Consider the following 23359-nt stretch of genomic DNA (forward strand, 5'->3'; position numbering starts at 1 on the left):
GAGCTGACTAAACCCCTTGTGGCAACGGGTGCTTTCATTTACAGTGTCTGCTGTGGGATAGATTATGCCTTTATCCATAGCCCTGAGCAAGGGATACCTGTGCGGTTTTAACATCAACAGATCCTGGTTGCTGGTGGGCAGGATTGAACCAGGGACCCCAGGAGCTTAGTGCATGAGCCTCTATGCATGAGCTAAAAGCCCGCTGGCTGTTAGCTAAGGCTGTAGAGCAGACTCATTTCACTCACACTCACTCACTCACTGTCTGCGTGCGCCACTAGATGGGACAGAACACCACACCCAGGAGGTGTGTGGGTTACACTGTGCTGCTCCAGGAAGCACTCTCAAGTCACAATTCCCTTGCTGACTCCCTTTGCTCTGGAGAGGGAGTCAGTTGGTGCTGGTCTGTACCAGAGTCTAATTACAACCCCTCGACACTGGCTCAGCTGTGCTGGCCAGTGTGCCAGGGCATATACCTCTAAGCCTCCACCAGCTGAATGCCTCTCTGCTCCAGAGTGGGAGTAAGCAGACATGCTTATCCTCCTATGCCTGGATCCAAGGTCCTGGTAGCCCAAGCAGACTTGTGAGGGGTGGATGGGTCTGGCATCCGTTTGTGGGGGCACAATCCAAATCACAGTCTAGCCTTATAAACCATCCTGAACTAAAAGAGTGGTTGGGAACTCAGTAATGGATCCCTTAATCAGACTAGTGAGTGATTATACTGGTGCAAAGAGTCCTACAGAAACCCTTGCTTGCATTGGGGAGGAGATACTCAGGCAAGGGGACACACTGGAGTCTGGGATCCACCACCTGTCCCTTTTATTTGGAAAACAGGCAGCCTATTTCAAAACAGTATTTAGGCTGTAATCCCATCCATACCCCACTCCAGACTCTGGCTATGTTCACCTTCTATATAAAGGAATGACACATGGGCCCTTTTATTGACATACTCCTGTACTGTACTAGAAGAGAAAAGATTAGGTTTCCTTGGAGGAGCTGGAATAACTTCCCTGTGGATATAAAAAGCATGAAATGGGCCCTGTGGGGGTAGGCTTTGCCATAATGAACTGCTTTTAGTCAATAAGCCTTTTCCTAGTAGCCTACCTGGACTGGAACACCTCAGGTCCTGCTTGGCAGAAAACAGGGGTCTTGTAGCTTTCCCCACGCCGGTTCTGCATGTCTCCAGGGATCAGCTCCAGCGAAGCAGAACAGCGGGCTCTCAACTAAAGAATTTGTTTTCCTTGGCCACATGTCTCCTTCCCCAATATACTGTAACAAATCCATCTGCTGCACACGTACAAAACAGATGTTAATACCTGAGACATATTGTATCACGGACAGAACCCAGTATAGGTTACTCCAAAATCATTAGTCCCTACCATCTGAGCTATCAGAGTTCTGTTTAGACTTCACTTAGGGCCTGATTCTGGTCTTACTTACATGACTGTTAATCAGGACTGAATCCGCTGCAGTAAGCAAAGGGTATCAAACTAGTGTAAGATCTGAATTCAGGCCTTTCCCCTGAGGAGGCCAGCTGGCAAGGCCCCCTGGCAGTCTATTAGACAAAACTTTCTAGTGGCCTGGCACCAAATACAAATGTGATCTGTCACTTTTGAGACCTGTAAATGCATTTAACTTTGGCCCAGAGAAAACAGACAAGTATGTTGGTGGGTGTAGCAGGGGAATTGCTGTTTCGGAGATGTTGTCATGCTCCTATACATTTTTTAAAAAGAGGGGTGTGTGTGTGTGTGGAAGGGCGATTTGGACAGAGTTTTTTGGCTATTAACTATTTAATGATTTTATGTAGTAACGCCTAGCGGGCTCAAGCACGGACAGGCCCCAATGTGCTAAGGGCTTCAGAAATCATGTAAATTTCCTCCCCTGCCCCAGAGAGTTTACAATCTACAAGACTTAACAAGTGAATGAGACACACAAAGGGGTTCAGGTGTAGGAGAGGATGGGGTAAAAGTTTTAGCACAGACTAGTGTTCTGTGTGGCTCTCAGCCGAGCAGTAGCTGTAATCCGTTCATAAGGTGAATGCTGTGTAAGAATAAAATAAAAAATCTTGAGCTATTTTCCCATTGTGAATCACTGAGCACATATGCTCGGGGCATTCCATCTAGGTTTTAGCCTGTAGACTGTGTGTGTCTGCAGCAGGCAAAAATACCTTGTAAAGTCCACAACTGGTACTTAGGAGAGTATTTTAGAACTGCTACAATTTGGCAGGAGACCAGTAATAGCTCGTTTTAGACAGTCTGCCGTGGACACATTTACAAAAGAGATCCGTCTGACTGATGCGTGGTCTCAGCATTAGGCCAGGGAGCAGGGAATTGCTGAATTCTGAATCTGACCATTTCTATCAGTTTGATCTGTGGGTGGGTGTAGATCTATTACGTGCACAAAAGTACAGTAGCAGAATATTATTAAGTTTGCAAAGTCAAGCATTCAAAAGTTAGGAAAGGCCAAAATAAAGGTTGCCTGTGTACGTTCATTTGGCCTCTTTGCTTCATAAAGCACATGCACGTCCTTAATTACAACGTTATATGCTGTTTTTCACCCCCCACCGAAGTCCTGCCTCGTTCAGTGCACAGGAAGGACAGTGCTCCCTTTAACGATCAGTTATTCAGTATTTTGTTTTATTGTCCTGGTTCAGTGTGTGGCCTTGGACTTATTCATTTCCTGTAAACTATTCAAAACCTGCTCTGAAGACAGAATTATGAATTTCCTCATGGATTTTTTTATGGTGCCCATCTGAATACTTCAAATCCCTGTGAGGTGAGGGTGTGGCATTATCCCCATTTTACAGCTGGGAGACTGAAGCACAGAGACATTAAGGTCAAAAGTATCCATTAATTTTAGGTGCCCAATCTGAGACACCTAAGACCTTTATTTTTCAAAGGGCTTTTAAGCACAGCACCCACTGATTTCCGCCGCAGCTGTAAGGACTCAGCACTTCTGCAGATTAGCCCCAGGGTAGCAGGTTGGGTACCCAGGAAATGAGGAACTTACAATTAGTGACCGCTTGTGAGAAGCTGGTTTCAGTGACTTGCCCAGCATCACATAGGAACTCTTTGCCAGAGGCAGAGAGAGAATCATATTCTCCAGGGCAGCATTCAACTGCATTGACCAGGAGACTGTCCTTTCTCTTCCTGCAGTCTTCTGCCTCATTTCCTACGCACCTTCCAACTTCTGCAACTAATGAGGCAGGGGTCAAACAAACGGCCTTCATTGCACAGCCCTCATTCATCCCCAGAGCAGGTCCAGCTGGTCACACACACAAGCTGTGAGGGGATGGAGCATTCACAGCCTGGTCAGCACTAGGAGGAACGAAAGGCTCTTGTGCTGAATGAGGATGGAATCTTTGGCGATTTCAGCTGTTAAACTCTAGCAAGTGTCAACTGAGCATGTGCAATGTGATTTTCCAGAAACTTATCATTTGGGCAGATTTTCTCAGGGATGGCAAATCTCAGGTCCCTGCTCCAAAGCAGGAAAGTACCACAGCTATTCAAAGAAAAGGTCACCAGAATTTCTTAACGTGGCCAAAACAACATATTTTTCCTAGATCCTCAAACAGCTGGACTGTTTTGGCTGAAATTCCAACCCCCGCCCCCCTAAAAAAATAAAAATAAAAAAAATCCCAGACTGAGGCAGATACGTGCCATGGAAAATGTCAGTCTAAATGGTTAAAGTTTGGCAAAGTTATAAATCTCTGAAAACAGGATCTAATAATGTGAAGTGTCAGACAACTTTAATAATAGGTCGTGTTACCAACCCCACCAGTAAAATGTATATGTAAAAGGGTGAGGAGGGGTATTGAATGGTACTTAATAATACTTCACAAGGGATTAATTAGATTACTAGATATTGTTGTTATTATTTTATTATTAAACTCATGTAGGTATCCTGAAGTTGTGTAACAAAGACCCACCACAGGTGAGTTTTTTGTAAATACATCATACACACAAAATGTAATGATAATAAAATACAAGAAGAGAGCTAATAGCAGGGGTGTGTAATCTGATGAGACAGTGGCTTTGTCCATCTTGGCTAACACTTACATTCCCAGGTTTAGATGGACTGTACCCCAGATTAATTCCATGCCTTCTTTAACACATCTGCAGTAGCCATAGCACTTCACACCACTGTCTGTGTCTGTCAGCATCCAGTTCATGTATCACCCTCCACACCATTCTTACAACTCCGAAGATCAGTGGCTTTCTGGCTGTGGGACTCTGAAATCTATCAATGCTTCTTCTAATCCATCTGGATTAGACCTGATTAAACTGGGATTTAGGCTCTTGAATCACTTAGGCCCTTCTGAAAATTTTACCCAAGGTCTTGTAGAGAGACAAGGTCTTGTAGAGAGAGGCCTGAGCATATCCCTGGGGGCCTTTAGACAGCAAAGATGGACGTTTTCAGGATCCTGAAGTGACTGGGATACTGGTGTTGTTGTTTGCGGATGTAAGTGAAATGCTGGTGCTCCTTTGTATATTAGAATTAGCCGGGAGTAAGTAGTTCTTCTTATTATTTATATTACAGTAGCACCCAGAGGCCCCAGTCGTGATCAGGGCACTGTTATGCTAGGGGATACCTGCTCCCTGCTCTGAAGGCTTTATAGTCTAACTTGAGACAGGAAACAACCATTAAATATAATAAACGAGAAAGGGAGGAAGGACTGGAGAAAGTGTTCAGATAGGGCAGTGGTCCACTCATTGATAGTTCTGAGTCATTTGAAGGTCACTCCCCTCCCCATTTCTCCTTTATAAATAAATTTATAATAAATCTCTCATTTGTAAATAAATGAAGTCAGTGTCTCTGGCTGCCACTCGTGCCAGCCCTCGCTGCTTGGCTGACTTCTTGTAGGCATCACAGCAGGAGTTTGGTCTTGAGGGTGCATTTGGAAGGTATCAGTCATTATGGGCCCATCTTAACTCTAGTACAGACTTTCTGAAGTTCTGCAATGCATGGAGCGTCTCATACAACCCACACCAAAGTCCATAGGAGTCTTTTCATTGACTATTGTGGGCTACTGATCAGGCCTGTAATGCCTTAGATATGCCTTAGATGCTATCAGAAGAATCTTTTAGAAAGCTTCAAACAAAGGTATGTGGAAATGCAGATTGTTAAAAATTCTCTCCTCCACCTCTCTTTTATTGGTCCACTTCCTGCTCATCAGCAATAATTTAGATAATTAAATTGCCTAGTTGAGTAGTCTGAAGACACACACACAACAAGCCTGCTATACTGAGATGCAGAATTTATTAACATGCTGTATTATTTTTCTGAAGTGCTATATAATTAGACACCATGCTTCTACCTCAGGCTAACCTCTTCTTTAGAGCTGATGGATACTGAAGACATTCATCAGGGTGACAATGAAAAGTCATGTAATGAATGCAGAGTACTTGGGACATTAAATTTACATGGCCCGTTGTCACATTTAGTGGCACAGGAGTAACGGGATGAAATTAAGCAATGAATAAAAAACTGGACTCGGCAGCAAGAGGAATGTTTCCATTTATGTGATTTGTTCTGTTGTCCCATCCCAGCAAACGTGCAAGGATCTTGCCTGAGTGATACAACCGTGTCCATAACTAGGCATGTTCCTTACATTTCACCCTGAATAACTGAAACTGGTCAAAGTACTAGAAAATATCTGGTAGGGAATAATGGAATAGATGGCCTAATACGTCTTTTTCCATCTCTAACTTCTGCACTGTATCTGATATTTCTTAATGTTTGCCGTAAAAGCAGAAGCCTGAAGGCCCCGAATTAAACTGTTTTGAATTTAAGTACTTTCTACTCCAGGGATCAGCAACCTTTGGCACGCGGCATGCCAGGGTAAGCCCCCTGGTGGGCCGGGCTGGTTTGTTTACCTGCCGCATCCACAGGTTAGGCCGATCGCATTGAACCAATTCAGAGAATCACATGGCAGATGCTGTCATCTCTCTCACCTCTGGAACATGAGAGACAACCCACAGTGTGACTACAGACACAGAGATGGATGCAGCTTCTGTGGGGCCCTGGGCCAGAGCAAGTGGGGGGCCCCTCCCCACCCCTTCCACTTGCAGTGCCCCCCTCTGCTGCGGAAATGGGTTGGGGTGCAGGGGCTTACCCTGCCCAGCACTCCAGCAGGAGAGCCAGGCAGGCGGAGCGGGGCAAGCCCCCATGCCCTGACCCTACTTCCTGGCAGGATCACTGGGCAGGTGGAGCGGGCCAAGACCCTGCACCCCCACCCCGCTCCCTAGCAGGAGCTCTGGGCAGGCGGGTGGAGCAGGTTGGGGTGTGAGGGCACCCACTTTTCTGGGGGCCCTGGGCATGGGCCCCATTAGGCCAGTGGCTAATCGGCCACTGTATAGACACCAGTCAAACTATGGACTATATTGTAAATCAGTGCCCAGTTCTGTCGTTTACCAATAGCATCTCAGACTTGCACTAAAAAAATTCTGGAGCTACCTACCCACTGGCTCACTAATGTGGACATGGTTATTTGAACGTTGCTAATCATTTTTCTTTGCCATACAGAAGAGGAGGAAGAAGACGCTCTTGCTCCTGGATCTCTCCAAAACGAAAACTTTCCCGTCTCTGTCATGCACCTCTTTATCCCTCTGTCTAGGAAGGGCCTGAGAGAGAAGAAAAAAAAAAAGATTTTCCACTGTAACCTCAGAGTCGGCAAATTCTGACTTTAGTAAACTAAAATGGGAATGACTTCCATAATAGAAGACCCCTCACTGAAAATACCTTGCCTCCAGCTTTGCTATATTAGTATATGTGGAAGTGTAACTTTATTGAGATAAGTAATCCTATTGACTTCAGTGTGACAGACCACTCAAGATAAAGTATCACACCTGTGTAAAAGTTTGCAGAATCAGGGCCTCAGTTAATTCCTCCATATATAAAACAGACAATAGGACATATTTTTGCACAACTAACCCTCTCTACTCAAATGAGGCCCAGGTTTAGAACAAAAAGGGTTTTGAGCTATGTAAGTATATTGAATAGTCACAGCACCTGCCTAGATTTGGAGCAGGTGTTCAGGTTCAGGTTCACTATTTTCCCCCTTGACATAAAAATTTATTTTGAAATATCTTTTAAGATTCATGAAGTGGCACTTAATTCTTCAAATGTTTAGCAGGGAGGAATCCCCAGATCCCATCCCCCATTTTTGTCTTTAATTTACATAAAACAGAATTCTCCAGCCTGGTCATGTATGATTTTTGGCAGGTATCATGGTCCGCTGGGAGTGAAAGACTCTTACATGCTACATGAGGCACATGACTTACGAGGAGAGGCTGAGGGAACTTGGGTTATTTAGTCTGAAGAAGAGAAGAATGAGGGGGGATTTGATAGCAGCCTTCAACTACCTGAAGGGGGGTTCCAAAGTGGATGGAGCTCGGCTGTTCTCAGTGATGGCAGATGACAGAACGAGGAGTAATGGTCTCAAGTTACGGTGGGGGAGGTCTAGGTTGGATATTTAGGAAAAACTATTTCACTAGGAGGGTGGTGAAGCATTGGGAATGGGTTACCTAGGGAGGAGGTGGAATCTAAATCCTTAGAGGTTTTTAAGGCCCGGCTTGACAAAGCCCTGGCTGGGATGATTTAGCTGGGATTGGTCCTGCTTTGTGCAGGGGGTTGGACTAGATGACCTGCTCAGGTCCCTTCCAACCCTGATATTCTAGGATTGTATGAATATCAGAGTTTTCAAATAAGTGAAAAAATCGGGCTGAAAACTCTCATAGCCATTTTCAATATCATTGGCTCTGATTGGAATTTCAGTCGTGGGGGTTATCTAAAAGTACACTCTGACTACAAGTGTACAAGCTATTTCAATTCAGTTATCACTATGCGCCCTTCTCTAGTGCCAGAGTTTCTGAGCCTCATTGTGCCATAGTGACACCTGCTGGAAAAATTTGGAACACCAGCACCTATCTGGCCTCAAGGCTGCAACCCACCAAGGATAGATAACTCTTGCATCAATAACATTCACCAGCATAAAGAAAAGGAGTACTTGTGGCACCTTAGAGACTAACCAATTTATTTGAGCAAAAGCTTTCGTGAGCTATAGCTCAGTTCATTGGATGAAGTGAGCTGTAGCTCATGAAAGCTTATGCTCAAATAAATTGGTTAGTCTCTAAGGTGTCACAAGTACTCCTTTTCTTTTTGTGAATACAGACTAATACAGCTGCTATTCTGAAACCATTCACCAGCATGTTTGATTTGGGATCCTTCAGATTCCAGTGGCCAGTTAACCCAAGCAGGTTCTTGAGCATTTACATTTCAGGTGTCTGCTGAGAATGAGCAATTCTATTTTATTGCATTTATTTTCTGATACACTGTCACCTCCAAAATGTTATTTCTAATGAGCGTAGGAGGATGTGTGAGAAGCATTGCTTCTCCATGCCCATATGTGATATCAGCTATGGGGTATACAGCACCCAATTCTTCCTGCAGTTACACAGGTGTAATGAGAGTTTTATCTGTACAAATGGGCGCTTAGATTTTGCTTCCCCTAGCCCATATTATGTCTTCATTTACTTTAGAGTAGCATTGATCTATCTTGACAAAGTTTAGACCTGCCAATATTATTTTTAAGTAGAGCCTTGGCACCTCTACAATTATTCTGATATATGTTTTCCACCAAAACAAATGGTTCAAAGAGGAAAAGAAATAGCCCAGTACTCAGGATCAATGCTACAATAATAAACCAGCATGCACAGCCCATCACTTCCGTGTCGCAATCTCGCAACAGGCAATCCATGTGCATGAAAGTGATGGAGGAAACACAAATTTAGTGAGGCAACAAGCCTGAGGAGTCTCTGTACACTAATGAGGAAAACGTAGTTTTAGAAGCTTTGAGAGTATCTTTTAAACTGTTTCCTTAGACTGGAAGCAGTTCAGAGTGGTGCTGTCTGCCTGTGTTTGGGTAGACAACATCGAGTGCACTGTGAGCCGTGCTGTAAAACAAATAATTATAAGGAGCACAGTTAAAGATTCACCAAATGTGTTTTTGATTAAAAAAACATGGAGCTGGCCCAGTATTAAAAAACTTTAGCAAATCTTTACCGAATCCGGTTGAATTTCTAGTTTGTATCAAAACCAGGTTAGTTTTCAGTGGTTTCCTCTAAACTAAATCAAAATAAGTCCACTCTTAAACCAAATTAAGATTGTCCCCCACAGTAGTTTTCACTGATTTAATCTAATTAATGTAAAATAACACTTCTGGACCTGGTCTATACTGACATAGCAATGTCAGTTAGGGGTGTGAAACCCTGACCGATGTAGCTATGCTGACCTGAGCCCCAGTGTAGACACAGCTATGTCGATGGAAGAATGCTTCTGGTGACATAGCTACCGTTGCTCAGGGAGTTTGTATTCCTAGGAAAAAACCCTTCCATTAGTGTAGGCTCCGTCTACGCTCTGGGGTTTTGCTGTCATAGCTACGGTGACATAGCTATGCCAGTATAGTCTCCATAGTGTAGACATACCTTAAGTTAAACTGGTGCAACCATCTCATGTAGATAAGGCCAAAGGTACCTGATGGTGAGGCATTCATATATGAATAGTACTCAATATTATTAGCACACAGCAGTTCTGATGTCTAAGAACTCAAAGTGGTCACTGATAAGATAGCAATGGGCTGTGTATGATACGCAGTAAACGTTATGTCTGACCTGAGTTGTGTGCCTCCTAAGGTGGATACATGAGAGGCTCAAGTCAGGAATGGTTTCCAGTCTGATGCATTGATTGTGCTGTTGCTGATGGGCTCATTTAAACTAAAATAATCTAGTAATCTCTCCTTTTCAGACAATTCAGGCTGCTCTGCATTGGCAGGACCCTGAGAAAAGACCTTAGCTTTTGAAAAGTAGGTGAACTCCTTGCCTCTTTGTCTCGGTACAGCCCATGCCTATTCAAGTAAAACGAGAGCCAGAGGAGACGACCCTAAATGTGCAGTTCCCAGAGCTTGTATTGTTGCTTTTGTTTCCTCCACAGTCTTGTGCTTCTGTTAATTAATAAACTCTCTCCAATTTCCTCTTCTTTTTTTTTCGAGGCAAGGGATGGATTTATAGACCGTTTCTCACCACGGCGAAGAGGTGAGCGCGTCTGAGAAGAAGGGAGCTATGCCCCTTACGGGAAGATATCGAGTGCCTTACGTCTTGATTCTTCTTGCACTCCTCTGGGGTGGAGAGAGAATTCAGGCACAAAGAGCAGGTATGTGCTGATGCTCCTGGGACAACCGAGTATTGAAAAGCTACCTAGATTTTTACTTTGCTTGGGGCATTACTCTTGTAGAAGAAGCTAGCAATGCACCCACCCTTACAAGTATAGTAAGCAGACCTCACGGAGACGGGGTAGCTTAGTGCTGAAAAAATCTGGACTTAATTAGAATCCTGTAACCACTACAAGACCAGGACGTAGCAGGGTTAGTTCAGACTTTCAGTCTTGCAGGCTAGCCTGAGTTGCATGCAGTTTACACTGTACAGGCGTGATCCAAACCCCACTGAAGTCAGTATCAGTGTTTCCATTGCCTACAATGGGCTTTGAATCAGATCTTCAGGGTCTTTTAGATGACACCTTAAAAACTCGGATATCCTGGCCTTTTTCACAAGAGACAGGGCCCTCTGGTGTCCTTAGCTAATTTTATTCTAAAATGAGAGGAAACTGTAGCCACCCCTCTGAAACTCAGTAGCAGCTGCTCTCAGTATAGGAACTACAGATGTAGTTTGTGCAACACTTTGGGGTGAAAGATGCTATATAAATGTAAACTTTTATCATTAAATGAGCAAATAATTAGTAAAAAAAAAAAAGAATAAACGGTATCTCTTTCTGTTTGCAAACAGGTCATGATGGTGTCAAACTTACTGGTTTGTTGAGCAAAGCATTTCAGTATTAATTCTGGGCCTGTAGTTTGTCTGTGAGCTGTTTTGCTTGGAGATAGATCACATGGAAAGATTCTGTTTGCTGACTGGATGGCCCCTAACCCTTAGAATCATGTTTCCATTGACCATGTTTCCTGTTAATAATCCCCACCATTTCTCTCTGCCAGTAAACAATTTTGTTAGAATATTCTGAGAAACAAGGAAAAGATTCTCTGTGCAGTGGAAAGGAATATGTTTAAAGATCTGGACCAGTATTCACTGAAAACCTTTTCGCAGCATTTGCTTTGCTCTGTCAAGCATATAAACAAAGAATCACTGACCCATCAAGGATTAGCCCTGTTAAACATAGGATTTTCACATATTAATTCCTAAATACACCTCAGTATCTTTACCTCAGCAACCTTGTTTTGTGGACAGTCGCCCCTGAATGGAGAAGGGATTCCTTCTCTCTGCTCTGTATGGTTTTAAATTACACTTACTATCACCTGCTGAGATGTGCTAAAAGAAGCAACAAGTGCACAGACATTGCTGAATATGTTTAAACCTTTTGTGTTCTTCAATTAGCTCTGCTTAACCCCTTTTTGTCCAGACAGAATAGATTAATGATGCTGGACTTTTCCCGTAGCCTTTAGAGCTGAGGACCAGTTTGGTTGAACTTTACAGTTAAATGACACATAATGTCTATCTATTATGCAGGGAACAGAACAAAACTCGGCATTCTGACTGAGATATATGCACATAGCTTAATTGGTGTCTCATAGCATAAAACCCACATGTTCCAGCCAGCATGCACCCTCAAGTCATTTTGTGAGAGGTATATTATGTTTGTCCGCTCACATAACGATTGATTGATTGGCTGTACAGTGTTCCAGGCATGCCCATATAGACTTCGCCTATTGAATGGCTGGGTGTATCAGCTGAACACTGTTGGCAGGGTGGTCATTCATATGGCTTCAGAAATGTGCACGGTGCTGTACAGAGATGATGTTCCATAAAATGTTCATGGTCAACAGCACCAGAATAGGTTCAGTGGCAAAGGGTTTAACACTTGTGATGGGTGATTCTCACAAATGCTTGTTCATATAAGCACAGGAAATATGGAATCCTGTGACCTGTGTAAACACTCTACCCTCTATCATGCAATCCTGGGAGCTATCTTCTTTCCCTTCAAACACCGGTCTTCCTACCCTTCAATAGGATCCTACCACAAGTCATCTTCATGTGTCCGGGCAACCTCCCAGTAGAGCTGGCTTCTCTGGGACAGCTGAGTGGCATATCTCTCTTCCCCCGCCTCCCCCTTAGCAGTCCTCCAAAGCTCCCACCACCAATGCAGGAGCACAGAGCGTGTTGCCCAGCTGACCCCTGAAGATGACTGGCTGCTCCCAGAGCTAATTTGTAATCTACAATTATCAGAGCAGGGAATAGAGAGGACTTCTGGAATCCCTGCATGACCACCAGACTGAACTCAGGGAGGGTTTCAGATGCTTTTCATTTTGTTTCAACTACGTCACCCTTCCTTAGGTGATGCACACTAATAAGAGTTGTCAAGGTTGTCCTCACTCTGGCACTTCGAGTACAGAAGGTGGGGGCCCGCAAAGACTCTAAAAATAAATACTGGCCACTCCAGGCTTGTATTAAACTCCCAAGGTTACAGCTTTTCTCTGACCTTGGATTGGTAGATGCTGCCACCAACCAAGTGCAGAACCCCTTTGAGAGCTCAGGAAGGCGCACTTGGGAATTCCTTCCTGTGAGGTACCCTCAAGCCCTCTGACGCCCCCTCCCTGAAAGAGGTGAGGGGGGGGGAGAGGAAATCAGTTGTTGCCACCAGCTAATTAAACAACATGTGCACAAACTTCTTAAGACACAAAAATCCAATTCTGTGCTTAAAAAAGGTAAATTTTATTAATTAAAAAAAAAGAAAAGACATCTGGGAACTCAGCTATTGCTAGATTTTTAAAAGAGCAATTACAAGGATTAAGCATAAAGAATAGCTTTCTTGAGGTTCAGCTTAAAGGTTACGAGCAAAACAAAAGCACCTGGGGTTAGCACAGAGGAATCCACAAGCCATAAAGAAATAAAAGGGATAAACCTAATAGTGTCTTCCTAGACATTTCCTGATCTACTTACATATCTGGTGTTTTAAATGAGTAGTTTCTAGGTATGATACTGTTGATTTTTTCATACTTGGCCCAAGCTTCTTACAGCATAGCTCTGCCCTGTCCGCCTCTCCCCAGGAGAACAACAACTGACCAACAAAAGGGGAGTCGTTTTTCAATTTTAAAAAGTTCTAGCCTTCCCATTGGCTCTTTTGGTCAGGTGCCCACTCACTTCCCTTTATCTATTTAACCCTTTACAGGTAGAGCAAGTAGAGAACAGCTACTAAGAAGGATTTTATAACTACTGGCTGGTTGGGTGTCCATGAAAGGGAGCTGTACCCCCCTCCTGCTTCATATATCACAAGAGTTATGGGAAGGTTTTCTAGCAGGTGCTGGGTTGGCTCTGCTGCATGCATAGTAGCTGCGTGCGGGGCTAGACTATAGTGTCAGTTGGTCTGAAGACAGCTGATACAGCAGCATCTGTGGATCAGCAGGATATAGGAAAACCCTGGCCCCTTAGCTCTGACTCTGCAGCAGGGGGAGAGGTGGCATCGGAGCGGCCATGCCAGCTCTACGGCCCCTACATCCCTCTATTCTGAGGTGTTTTCCCCATGGCGGGTTATTCTGGTGCTATGGGCCCATTTTGGTGGCAGTGGGCGGCACAAAGCAGTTGCACCTCCCTGGAGGATCTGGGGCCATGACGTTCTCGTTACATTAAAATAAATGACATTTGTATAGCAGCTTTTGTCCCGAAGGATCGCTTAGCCCTTTATGAACTCAGACATACATAGGATTTCATTAATTCATCACTGATAGGGACAGTTCCCACCGAGTGGCACATTCTGATTATACCTTGTGTCGTCTGTCCTTCCCCACCTACTGGTCTTTTTGAGGTTATGTAGCCTATTCGCTTGCAAATGCTCTGGCAAAGCAGGAAAAAGTCCTCAGGCAAAGCAGGAAAAAGTGATAAGCTGTCCTTGAAGGTGGCTGCGAAATATACTACCAGTCTGGCTTCCTGGTGCAAGAAAATGGCAATTAAAACCTGTTGGCCTTTTGGATTACACAGACTTCAGATTATGAATATTTCAACTGAAGACAAGAAGCTGGTTGTGGGGGTAGGGAAACTTTTCCTTTGCAAAGGAACTGTGCTTTGTTGTCAAGGAAGCCACGCTACTATTCAAGGAATCGTCTCTTAGTCAACATACACTGGCAAACAGAATAAGAATAAAAATAATCTTGTTATAAACTTGTCTCCCCGAGACATTGTGAGGAAGAAAATAGTAGCTTGTAGCTAAGCATAAATAAATTAACACTATCATTTGAGAGGGAACATGGAAGCTTCACTGTTCAAGGTCAAGGTTGGCACTGGCATGGTCAACACAGATCTCTTGATCCGACAATATTTTTCAATGCGCTGCATTAGAAGTGGGAATGGAAAAGGGACTGCTAACGTTTTTAAAAGAGAAGAGCAGCCTCATATACATGCAGACAGTGTAGGCAAAAGGATTGTGTGGAGACAGAGCAAGCAGAGAAGGAAAGGAGAGGGTTTGAATTCAAAGTAACAGAGGTGTCCAGATCTACTATAGATCTCCCAAAATTGATGAGGGGGAAATCACAGGGAAGAAAGACTGAAAACTTGTGCTCCCTCTGTGGGACAAAGCGATAGATGCCTCCAGCACAGAGGCGGTACACTGAATAGACATGACTAGAGAGGTTGAGGTATGTGTGATGATCCTCTTTCAGCTTCTCTTAGCAGAATCTTCCATTGCCCCTGCAGGTTGCAAGAATGTCCATTATGACCTTGTCTTCATCTTGGATACCTCTTCCAGTGTGGGTAAAGAAGATTTTGAGAAGGTCCGCCAGTGGGTGTCTAATCTGGTGGAGACCTTTGAGATCGGACTGGACAAGACCCGTGTAGGAGTGGTACGTTACAGTGACAGGCCAGCCACAGAGTTTGACTTGGGAAGGTACCAAACTCGTGAGGCAATCAAAGAAGCTGCAAGGAACATTAAGTATTATGGGGGTAACACAAATACTGGCGATGCCCTCCGGTATATCAACACCTATAGCTTTTCCAAAGAGGCTGGTGGGAGGCCTAGTGACCCAACCAGTCAGAAAGTGGCTATCCTTTTGACTGATGGAAGGAGCCAGGATTATGTCATGGATGCAGCCACTGCGGCACGTAAGGCTGGAATAAGGATCTTTGCTGTGGGAGTTGGTGAGGCCTTAAAGGAGGAATTGGATGAAATTGCTTCGGACCCTAAATCTGCCCATGTGTTCCACGTCTCTGATTACAATGCCATTGATAAAATACGAGGGAAACTGAGACGACGGCTCTGTGAAAGTAAGTAGAGACATTGTTACTTTAATACACAGAGAATTGTAATAGAGTAATCGTGTGTCTGTGAAAGTCCTATACATATGTTCCCTCATTCTTGTTTGTTTGTAACTCTGGGTCCTATTCTCTTTCTCTCCCTCCATATTCATCCATTGATCCATCCATCCAATAGTGTCCTGAATTTTTCACTTTTTAAGAAGCCACTTTACTGCTGGTGGCAGTCATCGTCTGTTTACTTCTGGGTTGTATGGGCCAAAACAACATTAACCAAGGGTCAACTTCCAGTGGGATCAAATCAGAGAGAAATAATGTATATATATTTCTGGAAATTGAAATTATATATAAAAAATTGTCTGTCTCTCATGTAGAGGCTCATTGGAAACTGTTTGTTTGATCTCTTACACTCTGTACCCAATGTATTCTTACATAGAATTGAAGTTTTATCTCATCTGAATTTGGTTGCAGCATCCTATGCAGCCTATGTACATGGGTGGGGTCTGGTTCCTTGCTGTGTTGTCATTAGACAGTATAGTGGAGTCGAGTTAATCCGTCAATAGGCAGCAGTCCTGGAAATAACCATTCTGAAGCCAAATGAGATTTAACCTGAGTAAACACTTTTTGTGAGGGGTGCCCCAACGGCGGCATTGCTGTGCCTGCTATACTTTGCTATGACTGGTATCCCAGTTCTTTAGCTGGAAAAGCAGGCACCACCCATCCGTGGCCCCCATGTAAGGGCTCCCAGCTACTGGATCCACATATACCCGGTTGGCTTTGTGTTCAAGGTATTTAAGGTTGCTATGGGTCCTGGAAATGAAACTCACAATACTGCCCTGCATCGTGTGGTCTGAGTTTGCAGGACAGCTGATGAGTCTCTGTGGGGCACTGTGACATGGTGGATGGTGATGTCATAGAATCATAGAATATCAGGGTTGGAGGGGACCTCAGGAGGTCATCTAGTCCAACCCCCTGCGCAAAGCAGGACCAATCCCCAATTTTTGCCCCAGATCCCTAAATGGCCCCCCTAAGGATTGAACTCACAACTCTGAGTTTAGCAGGCCAATGCTCAAATCACTGAGCTATCCTTCCCTTCTCCCCATGACATTGTGTGCTGATAACACAGCATTGTCGTGGACTGACTCAAACATGGCATAATGTGTTGTGACATTAATTCCTTGTTTGACTTCAGTTTATAAATGTTCATGTGCACCGGCACTAATCTCACCCTCGAATGGAGTTAGGCTGGATGTCTGCTAGATGTAGTGCAGATCAAAGGTGTTGGTTCTCCTTACACCAGAATAAACCTCTGACAGTCTTATCCCTTCAGGGTTCCAAAGAGATGGGAACAATTATCCCCTGTCGTGCTGTATGTAACACTGGATATGCCCAGACAAATTTGCTGCAGCTATACATTTTGATGTACCCAGAGTGGCTTGATGTTGCATTGAAATATGTGCCAATTCCTGTAGAAAAGTTTCTTAAAACGAATGCTTGCAGTGCATATTACCATTTGGGTCTCTCTCATCTTATCAAGGAATCATCTGCCCATTTTACCAGGTGGAATGTTATCATTTTATGGCATTCTGATTGCAGATTAGGTCCACAGTACATGTATGTAACACCTGCTTAATTAAAGCCCAGGGAATTATGAAAGGCATATAGCTTTTCATCCTGAGGGCTGTGACTGACACTACTCAGAACTATCTGCTTTCATCTGCAGGAATGACTTGGATGGGGAGAAAGGAAGCATCCTGAAATGTGGATGAAGAGTAGGGGTTTAGGGTTATTAAACATGGGGAACTTCTTGGGGAAGGGATAGATTACTAAATTAGTGGGTTGATTTCTATATAAGACCAATGGGATCCAGACTGCTGGTAATGACAGTTAGGAAGGTTGAAGGGGGGGCTTTGTTAAAACTATGAACTAATGGGAAACATGCAACTGTTAGGGCAGGACACCGGTTGGACAATCAGATCTGCAAAAGACACCAAATGACAAAGTGAAATTAAGACTTCAGGGGTGTGGGATAGAACAGTGACTACCGATTGGGCTGAGGGAAGAATAGTCCGGGTGAAAGGAGCAATACCCGAATTATGCAGCAAAGTTTCAGCAAACACAGGTCCATGCAAACCGTCTCGGCTTGCTACGATGATGTATTGCCTCTTGCTATGGCTGAACTGTTCTTGCTATTTTTCAATGAATGAAATATTTAGGGTCAGATTAGAGCTAAACCAAAAAAAAAAAAAATCTCCCAGTGGGCAGAGCAATTTGACATTGATAAAACTGGCGAGAGAGGATGTTGAGGTATCACCAAAGGAGGCAGCAAGACAGAGATCAGATAGATTTCTTAGGGTGAATAATGTAGGGGAAAACTGGTGTTTACAGGGGAAGGGTGTGGGGGCAGAACACGTGCTTGGAATGAAAGGGAATGGTGGAGCTGTAATTTCTGTACTGTACTGGCCAACAAAGACGCTTCCAGCCCTAACTCTTCGTATACTATATAAATGTGAGGATCAGCGCAGTGGTGTAGATCTTGAGGTTTGGAGCAGCAGCTGCTCCAGAATAACGTGTCACTTGTCTCTGGTCGCACTGGATTTGCGTTTTGAACTTTCATTAATCCTTGCTATAGTAGACTAGGAATTTATCATTGTGAGTGAGTCACTGAGCGCATTGATAATACTTCAGGCTTGATCTGACACTATGGAAATAAACAGTGCACACTTGAAAATAATGCATGTGCTCAGCGGACCGTGGGTCAGTGGCTGATATTTTTACCAAACTCTTCCATTTACATTCTGGACTAGAGCCAGCTGACCAACCTGGGCGACAGCTTTGCCTGATGGTAGGAGGAGAGGTATTACTGTACAGATTCCAGGGTTGTTCCATGGGTCTTCATGCTTTCAAAATAGCGTTTACCTGCATATGATTTAGTGACGAGAGCAGGCAGATGTGGAGAATATAAAGATATATTAGCACCATATTGCCCTTGATAGGTGAGTGGCAGGGTGAGTGGAATGCTTTGCAGAGGGAGAATGTAGCTCCCATTGGAAAATCTGGGCTGTGTTTGAAGTTGGATTCAAGAAGATTATTGCATGTGTAACCCACACACCTTCTGGGTGTGGTGTTCTGTCCCATCTAGTGGCACCGAGACCACTTAGAGAGAGATTAATGTGTGTCCTCTACAGCCTTCGTTAAGAGCCCCTTAGCTTATGCAGTAGAGGCTCATGCATTTAGCTCCAGAGATCCCAGGTTCGATCCCGCCCGCTGACGACCTGGGTCTGTCGGGGTTGCCCATGGACAGAGGCTGACTGAGGTTGGGAAATGCTGTTGCTTGACACTGTAAATGCTCTCAAATGAGATTTAGGACTGCAGCGGGTGGACCATGGAAATGCCCAGACCATGGGGGCTTCTTTCCTAAAGTAGCCAGCACTAGCTACAGCCAAGGGCGCAGAGGGTTGGTGAAGGCCTTCCCCTTTAAGAATCACTCCTAGGCCTCAGGAGAACTTTCTTGCCTTTCAGAAGTTCTTTGCTGTCTGGGGGCACATGCGGTCCAGTTAACACCCATTTTCCTCAAGTACCTGTACCTTTGAAATAGGCATGCTTGTTGCTCGGTTAACTGCTGCTTGCTATGATGTAAAGGGCAGTAGCGCAACCTCAGTTGCTCTCATCTCGCTTGCCCTCAGATGCTTGGCTGTGTCTGACTGGAAACAGCCTGCTGAGCCAGCAATTGAGGGGCAGCAAGCCGTATCCTGGTGTGCAGCATAGTTACGGATGCTCCTTCGTTTCTTCCAAGCAGTATGTCATGGATTTTGCAACAGGGCAAATTCTCTTCTGCTGGAAAACCTCAACGTTGGAAGATTTTCCCCTTCCCTGGGAAGCTACTCACACTGCAATGAAATGGTCAGCTGTGATCCTCCTGAAGTCTTGGGACAGTCAGGATCCGACTGCTGTGAGCCCCATTTCTCTTCCTTGGTGTTCAAGGAATAAAGGGGTTGATTCTAATGTTGTTTACACAGTGTAGATGTGGAAGCAACTCCATGGAACGTGTTAGTGACACCTAATCTATCCTGGTATAAGTGAGGGCAGAATAAAGTTTTGAGCTCTGGCCAGATTTCTGGGATCTTTACAAGGAACACTTTAAAGGCAGCGTTCCAACCTGCTGGAAAGTGAGTGATTAAATCTCTTGCATTCTCCTTGCCCTTCTATTGGTTTAGTACCCTTATTTATTTTTAAATAGTCACATACAAATAACAGCAACATAAACCACTGACAAATCGCACAAAGCCTTAAAAAAAAATAAATGAAGCCCTCAGCTATTACACCACTTCACTCTCAGCACTGCTTCAGCAAGCTCATGTTCTTCTCATTGCAACCAGGGAGCATCTCCTTCTATTCTGTGATTTCTGTCTCACAGCTCATGTAAGAAACCTCGCTAAACAATGTCTAAATTACAAGAAGAGGCAGAAAGAAGATTATACTGATGCCAGATAAAATCAGTCCTAGACACTGGAGAGGAGCATTTGAGATCATCAGAAAATGGATGGGTCTCAGATGCAGGAGAAATTACGTCTTATGAAAAAGCAACATGCAGCTTAGAGAACAGAAAGGGGAGAAATATGCTGAATGTGAGAGCCACTTCTAAACTGCGTAAGACTGAAACAGAGAAATAGAAACCAACAACGCTGGAGGATCTTGTCATGTGCTGGAAGTCATTAGTCGCTTGTTTTTCAAAAGCAGTGCGCACCTGCCACTCTCCTTGATTTTATTGGAGCTGTGGGTGCTCAGCTCTTCTGAATATTAAGCCGTAGGGGCCTGATGCAAAACTCACTAAAATCAATGGGAGTCTTTTCACTGACTCCAATGGGCTTTAGATCAGGCCCTAAAGAAAGGCCACTTATCCTTTGGGTTATATTCTCTTTTTTGGTGTTTACTTGGTAAAGGACAGATGAGGAACAGTCTGCAGTATACGTGTGGCAGGATGAGGATCTGAGCAGCTGGGCTAACATTCAGCAGGAATGCAAGTGAAGCACAGAAAAAACTCTCTGGGGTTTGAGGTTTATTTATAGGCTTTTCTGGTGCAAACAAAATAGATTAGCAGAGAATCTCCCCATGTTCCCTTCAGGCAGCTGAAGAGCCTTTAAATTCCAAAACAATATGTATAGGGCAGATCTTGTGTTTTCTAGCGCTTCATGTGATCTCCTGAGGTCCCTTCCAACCCTGAGATTCTATGATTCTATGTCCTGGCTTCTAAGCAAGCAGCTGGCTCCACGCAGAAAGGAACCCACCCCCTTTTTAACACTCTGGGCCTACTTCTTTTTTTGCCTTGCCCCCTGGCATAGAGACTTAGACAAAGTGCAAATCCCAATGGTATCGTCCTTCACCCACTATGCACAGACACATAAGAACATAAGAACAGCCCTACTGGGTCAGACCAAGGGTCCATCGAGCCCCGTATCCTGTCTGTCAACAGTGGCCAGTGCCAGGTGCCCCAGAGGGAATGAACAGAACAGGTAAGCATCAAGTGATCCATCCCCTGTTGCCCATTCCCAGCTTGTGGCAACAAGGTATAAATGGTTACATGAGGCGCTCAGATGCAGATGAAAGCCTAGGGCTTCCTCCAGTTGCCCTTGGCTCAGGGATGTACTCCCAGACAGGAGACAAGACTACAGCTCTGGAATGCAGAAATGCATCTAGACTGTAGGGAGCCCTTCCTGGTGCACTAAGGGTATGTCTACATGGGAGTAAAAGACAGTTGCAGGTGGCCCAGGTCAGCTGACTTGGGCTCAAGCTGCGGGGCTAAAAATTGCTGTGTAAGAGGTCCCAGAGCCTGGGCTCCAGCCTGAGCTTAAATGTCTACACTACAATTAAACAGCCCCGTAGTCCGAGTCAGCTGACCTGGGCCAGCCACAGGTGTTTAATTGCAGTGTGGACATACCCTAAAGAACCTGTATGTCTCCTCATTGAGAAGTTGAATAAAGATTTAAGCTACAAAAATAAGCGTTGCAAAATCTGACAAGGCTGGTTCAGTTTCTTTATAGCAGATATGGAGCAAGGCAGCTTCTCTTGGAAGAAGTGAAAAGGAAAAATTAGTCCCCCCCCCACCCCCATTCCACACTGTCCATTCAAATAAAAGAACTGTGAAATGGTACATGAGAACTGAAGAGGGGAAGGATCAAGATCCTCACTCACTCCTGACTGATCACTCTTCCTCAGTGCTTTGAGGGGAAATAAACCCTCCCATGGTCCCTGCCAATGTATACTAGGGAAAATATCCTTCAGAATCTGGTGACCAGTTGAATCCTATTAAATATGCAAGAGGCTGACTATGTCTAAGTATCCAATTGTCTTTTTATCCTGAGATAACATTGGTGTTGAAGTAGAGGTCATTTATTATCTTGAATCTCAGTAGCATCAATTCATACGGTACCTCTTGAGATAGCAAATTGCTCAGTTTCAGTATCATGTAAGAAGTGGGCTTAGTAATGTCTGGTGTATGCTTTGCCAATGCACCTCAGTCACGAACTGCTTGTACCGCTACACTGTAGCGTTGGCCTCTTCCTCGTACAGACTGGCAGTTGAATGGTGCTTTTAGGATTCCAACCAGCATCTAGCAAGGATGATGCTGAGACCTTGAAGTCTGAATCATGGCTGGCTCTAGGCCTTGTCATCCTATGCTAACTGGGAAATGGCATTGAGGCCAGCCTTTCTTTTTATGTTCTCATACCATGCCCAGCATCTGCGTACCTGAGTACCTATTCACGCAGGGCTTGAATTGAAGTCAACGGTAATCTCTTTAGAGCAGGCCTACAATGAACAGTGACACCATGCTTTACTGTCTCTGACCGCATGTTCTGCCTGCATGCTGATACTGATGCTAGCCCTAAAAACAGCATTTAACTCTAGGCCTTTAAAGGCGACGTGTTAGTATATTAACCCAACAAGCCATCTCGTCCATCTTATTCTGCGGCAGAGGCTTTAAACTCATGAGTCGTGACCCTTGCCATGGTGTTAACAAACAGTTGTCTCTGCAAGGTCTCTTGAAGCCTGTCCCCATCAGCTGAAATAGTACTGGTTTTGCAAATAGTTTCATAAACACAATTTAACCATGTAAATGGAACCATTCTTCAAACTGGGTTAGTACCTCTGCCCTATTTGTATGGTTCCTATAGGGAGAGAAAATCCCATTAAACGGATAGGATATTCAAGACTGCCTGCCTGCTAGGACCGGAACATGGTTTGGAAACCAGCTTGCTTCAGAACCGTTTATTGTTGTGCTGTGTGGATGCAAACCTTGCTACCATTTCTGTGTTTTATTCAGAAGAGGATGAAGTTCTCCCCTGTGCCCAGGGCCCGTGTTAGGTCTATGCCCTTCCTGAGGCCACCTCTACACTTTGGGTGCTACAGCAGGACAGCTACAGCCCGGCAGCCATGCCATTGCAATCTTGCAGTGTAGAAGCAGACTGCAGTGACGAAAGGAGTTTTCCCTTTGCTGTCGGCACACCACTTCCCCGAGCAACAACTGACAGGTTGATGGAAGCATTCTTCTGTTGATGCAGCTGTGTCTGCACTGGGGGGTTAAGTCGGCATGGCTGCATCGCTCCGGGGTGTGGATATTTCACCCCCCTGAGCACCATAGTGATGTCAACCTCAGTTTTTAAGACCTAAGTCCCTTTTAAACTGTTTTGGAAGCCTTAGGTGGGACTTAGGTGGTGCATAAGCCTTAAACTGGCCCTCTGCACAGAGGAGAATTTCATCCAAGAGTCATTATGTTGTTTAAGTTTGACTTCCACCAATAACCATCTCATTTTTGACCAGGTACTAAAATTCAGTGATACAGAAATCTAGGTGTAATGCTGGCAGACCAGGTGCCAGCTCATGCCAGAGCCCCAGGCCAATTCACTTGTATATTAGTATAGATCAAAGTAACTGTTTAAATATATGAGTGTATTTGGTGTTTAAATTCATGAAAACTAGTGGGATGTTACTTGCGTTGTTTTCATCTATCTGTATCCCGTTATGATGTAGTAGGATACGTTTACATTGGCTATACCCCT

General features: G+C 44.4%; 1 protein-coding gene across 1 annotated transcript in view; it reads left to right on the plus strand.

Annotated features, from left to right (window-relative positions):
* COL22A1 (collagen type XXII alpha 1 chain) overlaps positions 1–23359 on the plus strand; it is a 325582-nt gene that overhangs the window by 22114 nt on the left and 280109 nt on the right. The window contains exons 2-3 of the mRNA XM_037892981.2: positions 10046–10206; positions 14748–15314. Of these exons, the coding sequence (XP_037748909.2) occupies positions 10116–10206; positions 14748–15314 (658 nt within the window). The 5' untranslated portion in view covers positions 10046–10115. The remainder of the gene's footprint in view (positions 1–10045; positions 10207–14747; positions 15315–23359) is intronic.

Source organism: Chelonia mydas, chromosome 2 (assembly GCF_015237465.2).
Source record: "Chelonia mydas isolate rCheMyd1 chromosome 2, rCheMyd1.pri.v2, whole genome shotgun sequence".
Taxonomy (NCBI): domain Eukaryota; kingdom Metazoa; phylum Chordata; order Testudines; family Cheloniidae; genus Chelonia; species Chelonia mydas.